Source organism: Teleopsis dalmanni, chromosome 2 (assembly GCF_002237135.1).
Source record: "Teleopsis dalmanni isolate 2A chromosome 2, ASM223713v2, whole genome shotgun sequence".
Classification (NCBI taxonomy): Eukaryota; Metazoa; Arthropoda; class Insecta; order Diptera; family Diopsidae; genus Teleopsis; species Teleopsis dalmanni.
This window is the reverse complement of record NC_051847.1, coordinates 157,090,477-157,096,679: the sequence shown is the minus strand read 5'-3', so window position 1 is coordinate 157,096,679 and position 6,203 is coordinate 157,090,477. Positions and strand designations below refer to the sequence as shown.

The window sequence follows — 6,203 nt, the reverse complement described above, 5'->3', positions numbered from 1 at the left end:
AAGAGGATAATCATGTAGAAAAAAAGGAAATAGACGTGGTAAAAAGCTTCCGAGAAGAAACAGCTGTCCGCTTAGTAATGCGACGTAAATATCCAAATAGGTGAGACTAAATAATTAATCGAAACTCGACGCCAGAATAATGTAAAAAACGAAAAAGGAAATAAACAGTACTACTAATATTTACTAATATTCCAAACAAATTCATTTTTAAAATGCATAAACATAAATTAATGTATAAAATAAAATACGTATTATCTTAAAAGGAATTCAGTAGTGCAATATGTAACTTTTTGTATTGTCTTTGTTTAAAACAAAGTGTTACTCAACAAAGTCTTCAAAAGAAATACCACTGTGCGCAGGAAAGGTGAACCAAACCGACTTATCAAGATATAGAGGATCTGCAAAAGTTATATATAAAAGATGCATTAATGGAATTTAAGATGATTATCGATGACCAAATGCCGCTCGCAACTTCTTCCGGAATTTACTGAATGCTATGAAAATCAGATCAAAAGCATCTAACCAACAAAAATTAGTCAATTATTATGATGCTACTTTATTTAAACATAATTGATATTGCATCACATGAATTTCTTTTAAGAAAGTATTACCCATAAATTGAAAATACAGTGGTAAATTTAATGTTTTTAAAAAAAGAAATTAAAAGGTTTAATGATTTTTAAAGAATGTGTATATTGTATTATTAAATCATTTTATTGATTTACGTATCTTAAAAATCATTTAACTCAGCTTCTAGCTGCTAACAGTTCTCGATAAGAACTTTCGGTCAATAACACTCGACGTCGTTCACCTAAGTTTTGTGTTACCTCCTCAAATATTTTTGCATCCTCAGTGAATTTGTCCCAGAACTGTATTTCGCCATTGTAATCAAACAATTCCTTAATGTTATTGTAAACAGTTTCTGCAACCTGACGGATTATTTCTGCTTTTGTATCAAGACGTGCTTCTTCGGCGGTACTTACATTCCATTGCTTGAAATTTCCTACATAGGTACACAAGCGACGAATGATGTCGACACCGTCTGGATTGCGCAACAAAATCAATTGATTTAATTGGAACTTTTCAAAATTGTCCAATAGCTCTAGACATTTATCAAGGTATACACTCTTCAGCCCTAAGCATGATCGTATTTCTTCACATAGTTTAAGAAAATTCATTTCAGCCATGACAGCGGCTTTACGCTTAACCATTTGTGCAGTTAACATTTCAGAAATTTCACCAGTAAGGTTTTCAAGTGGGACATCTAAGATAAGTCTGTCTTTTACTGTTTCTAGTTTTACCTCGCCAATTTCTAAACATTCTTTTAATAATTCTGCCTCTTTCCGTGCTGCGGTTTCCCATTCTACACGTTCGCTTGCATCTGTGAATGATTCCGGTTTATTCATACCAAATGTTATGCCAAAATATTTTTTAGGCGGAATAAGACCAAAAATCATGTCATCATTTTTTGGTTCCAACGTCGACGTTGGCTTATTAGAATCAGTCTCATTTGTTGATTTTATATTAGCTTTTCTTACACCGATTCCTAAAATATATATCATATTAGTTTTTTAACTTAAAAACTACAATAGTTATACACAAGCTTATATAAATGTTGCATAAAAATAGCTTGACAAATCGTGTCCAACTGAGTATTATTATAGGAACAGAAGAATTATTTGGTTCAAACAAACAAATTTACAAATATTTAAGATATCATGCCATGTCTTACAAATCACGTTCAAGTGACCTTACATTTTTTTTATATTATTAAATCATACTTCATAATACATCATACTTTACATACTTCTCTTTCGAACTCTGCGGTGTGCTTGATGTGTTAGTACACCTATGAAACTCCTAGAAAATTGCTTGACTTTAATTGTTCGACCTCTGCGACTGATTTTTTTGGAGACCCTCCCTTGAGAAATTCTTGTGATATTTTTAACCGCTTTGCCGCCTATTCGTTTTTTATCCTTTTTTACAATTTTGGCTGGATTTATATTTTTGTTTTGTTTGACAAATGTATTATCGCTTGGAAAATCATCCACAATAGATTTATCATGTGCTGTGTCGGATACGACTACATTCGGTGTACATTTTTGGCCAGTATCTGTGCTTTTTAAAGCCGTTTCAATTTGTTCAACTGCTTCGCGAAAGTTGGGACGCTTTAGATTTTTATCGGAACAAAATTTTGTCTTATTTTCTTTGTATTTAAAAAGGTTCCCGGGTTTAACAATTCCAGTTTCCTCAGTTCCATAGAAATACACAATGAACTTATTTTTTTCGGCTTTTGTTATTTTTGCCGGCCATGCTGGATAGTACTTAATTTTGGCAAAAACCAGGTCGCCAATGTTAAACTTCATCAACTGTATATTCTTCTTAGCCATTTTCTTTTTAAATAATACAAACTTTTAACTGAAACCTAAGATCGGATACACTTTTATTATATCAATATAAAATTGGTATGGTTGACAAACTTAACTCACATATACAAATTAAACTGTTAAGTTATTTGCTTGACATTAGTTAATTTATAACTACAAAGTATTAATAAAAAAAATTTCTAACAAGGTTGTATTTTTTATTTTTTTTATTTAAATTTGTATTTATAAGGAATTTAAATTCACTTTGGTCATATGTGGGTCAGAGATATTGGTTAAAAATAACTTCTAGTACATAAATTTTTATTTCGAGTACTATTATTTATTACTATTTACGCTTTGCTTGACATCAAGTAATTTCGAGCTACCTCTATGCTGGGAACAAGCTTTATAGCAGTAATTTCCATCGTCTTCTATATAAAGCCGTTTCCCTAATCTGGCTTATAGGGTTGTAATTTATATTTCTGGTGTGCAAGCAAATCTCATTTAATGTGGAACGCATCCATGCAGTTTTAGGTCGAATTTTCGTCGTCGAATCTCGATGTTTATATCTATCATGCCTGCTCTTGATCACAGTTCTTCATTCGAGATGATATTAGGCCGGAAAACGCGGAAGATTGTGCGGAAGCAGCGGTTGACAAACCTGCGAAATTTATGTTGCAGTCGTTCTGTCATAAACCATGTTTCACAGTCATAAAGAAGAACTAATAAAACGTATGCCCTAAATATAGTGACTTTAGTGTTTGTTCTACAAAAGTTTGACAACCACAAATTGTATTAAGTCGTGTAAATGCGGCCACTGCTTTCTTTATTCTGTCAGCCATATCTGCTTGTGTACCTCCACTAGACATTACAATGATACCTAAATATTGAAACACCTCAACGCATTCAATTGGTTCATTATTGAGCTTTAGCGGTTCTTCTGATCATGCTTTGATTCGTATTTCCTTTCTTTTGGCAGCGTTTATTAGTAAACCAACTTTAGATGATTCATGAGCGATTGGTCGTCCGTCATGTTACTGCAACTATTACAATGAGGAAGATCAATACTGACACCAAACAACCTTGCCTAAAACAGTAGCAAAAGGTTTACACATCTTTCCATTGTGTACAACTGAGTATTTAAATCCTTCATAGGTGCCACGTATGACCGATATAATTTTCTCTGGGACTTCAATATTTCTTAGCTCAGCCTATATGCATTCTCTGTCGATGGAGTCAAAAGCTTTCTCATAGTCGACAAAAAACAGGTACAGTGTAGTACTGGTTTGAGTACTTGTTATTACCAAAAAAAAAAAATGCAACAATATATTTTTATATGAAATTTTTTTTAAATTAAATTTTTTATTTATTATTTTAATGTGATATCATGTTTTCACTGCAGTTTATGTTGGGCCTTTTCCGATTTAGTGCATCTGGGCACTTTTACTCTATGATGGCTGGGGGGTTTCTGCAGAGTCCCACCCATCTCACTGACTAATTTGAGTATTCCTCATAATCTTCGTCATTATTAAATGATTGATCTAGGATCTGCGTACTGCCCCGTGCGATTAGTGATTACTCTGAGATTAGATAGTGCTAAGTAGAGCAGCTATAATAAATATTGTTAATCAATTTCTGGTTTAATCGTTTACATTGGCATAAGTTTATTATTTTATTTTAAAGAGCTTTTAGTCAGAAAGTTATGTAAAAACTCTAGAATAGCTTTTCATTGTTCATATTTCAATTGTAAGCAGATGATATTAGTACTTTGTATTTAGTTTTATATTGTGCTTTCTTCTGGGTTTAGAGAAGGTCTCTAAACCTTGTTGCGTCAATAAAAAGTAGTATAGAACCTACTTTACGAAGTTTTATTGACTCTTCCGTAAGAATACACATTCCCAGGATCTATTTCGTTTGTGCATTAGTGTAGGGCATTCTAACAACACATGTGTAGCCTCATTCTCTTCGCAGTATATACAGTTTGCAACCTTAGGTATACCCAGTCTTGCAAGATGGTATTTTAGTTTACAGTGCCCTGTTATGATTTCTGATTCTAAGTTTTTATTTTGATAAGTTCATACAATCCTGTTATCTCCTATTGTTATAGGTAACAATAACTAATGTGAATTGTGCTAATATGCATCAAGAAAGGTCAACTTCAAATATGTTGATTGAATTAGATAAACATACATAATGTCAAATAATTGACATTGTGTATTGAACATTGTAATGTTTTTTCCAGAATAGTTTATCTGAGTATTCGTTTCCACGTAAGCCAGTATGTCTCGGTACTCAAAGAATCGACAGCTAATTTGATTCGCCAAACAGATTTAGCTTATCAGGGCAGTCTTGCACCAGTTAGATCGAAAAGTAATGATAATTTCATTAAAAAGTCTTTATTTCATCTTCTATGTTTAATAGACCATAGCTTAAAAAAGCAATAATAGGCACTTTTGTTGCCACAGTTTCCAGTTGAGAAATATTTTTGGAGCGAATATTTAGATACTTAGGAAGGTTACAGTAATATTATTTTTCACCGTGAACTGTTAGATAAAAAAAATCGTATTCAGTTGGCACGTACGTTAGCATTGGGTAAGATATGGCATATATATATATATATATATATATATATAGATATGGTATACCATGTATATATATATACATTTATATTTTATATCACCTTATTCTCGGACCTGTTGTAGGAAAATAGGTCCTTTTACTGTTAGCATATCCCATGCTAACGTACGTGCCAACTATATATATATGTGTATATAAGTTTGCATATATATGGCCAGTTATGTTACTAACAGTTCAACCAATATATAAAAACAGCTCTATAAACAAAATACAGAATGTACAAATTTGAAATTCTCATTACTTGTCGATCGTGCTCTATTTTCCCTTTGTGCTTATTTATGTCTGTTATGATGAAAAAAATAGCTAAAGATTTGCTCATTCATTCATCAAAATTTTAAAAACGATATATTCATTTATTTTCTCATCAATTTTTAAAAGTTGATTTCAAATATATTGAACAACATTATTGAACTGTTATAATATTTAACTGAGTCAACTAATTTTTCCAGTTATGGAAAACAAAAACATTCGTTAATAGATATTTATTCACACATAATCTCAATAAATTAATATAAACAAAAATTAAAATAATAATTTTATTTAGTTTTAAAACTGCATAATTATCTAGAATTATAGTCAATATATTCATGAAATTAAAAAATTATTTACTAGATTTAACAATTTGCATAATATTTCTGCTTCTAGTGTTTAACTTTTGTGTCCATTGATAGATTTGGAAGTTTATCTTAGATGTGAACTACTTTTATTTGCCAATCACTTAATGAAGATTTTATATATATTCGTACATATTCAGTTATGTTATCAGTGAGACTAATTAAGTAGTGTGTTTATTAGTGTTAATATGGGGCAGGATAAAAAAATATCCATAAAAAGTTAATAAAAATTTCTTCAAAAGTATATACAGTAAAAAATGTATTACTGTAAGATGTCTAGTGGAAGAAATTTAAATAATATTATATACTATTTCTAATGACAAGACTCAATGAAGTACTTATGTACGGACTATAAACTAATTAAAAAGTTATTAGAATATTTTCTAAAACCACTGATCATGAGTAGTATTGTCAGCCAAATTTCAATAAATTAACTAAACTTTTGTTCGTGTCTTTTCTTCGCTATTCGAATCCATCTAACTTTTAAATAGTTTCTTTTCGTCATAAAGACGCATCACTCTCGGCAAGAAAAAACATTGTAAAGAACTTATGTTCTAAAGTAACATACATATCTTTACATACATAT

At 30.9% G+C, this 6,203-nt stretch overlaps 1 protein-coding gene across 2 annotated transcripts; it reads right to left on the bottom strand.

The window, feature by feature from the left end:
• Positions 1 to 710: 710 nt before the first annotated feature.
• LOC119686302 (PC4 and SFRS1-interacting protein-like) lies at positions 711 to 2,530 on the bottom strand. 2 transcript variants are annotated; one of them, XM_038100856.1, is made up of 3 exons: positions 2,490 to 2,530; positions 1,808 to 2,425; positions 711 to 1,546 (listed from the first exon to the last, which is right to left on the bottom strand). In XM_038100856.1, exons 2-3 carry the CDS (start codon positions 2,388 to 2,390, stop codon positions 747 to 749), a joined length of 1,383 nt encoding a protein of 460 aa, XP_037956784.1. In that variant the 5' UTR covers positions 2,391 to 2,425; positions 2,490 to 2,530; the 3' UTR covers positions 711 to 746. The 2 variants fall into 2 exon arrangements, with proteins under 2 accessions (XP_037956784.1, XP_037956783.1); XM_038100855.1 differs by lacking the exon at positions 2,490 to 2,530 and having other exon boundaries at positions 1,808 to 2,483.
• Positions 2,531 to 6,203: the final 3,673 nt, after the last annotated feature.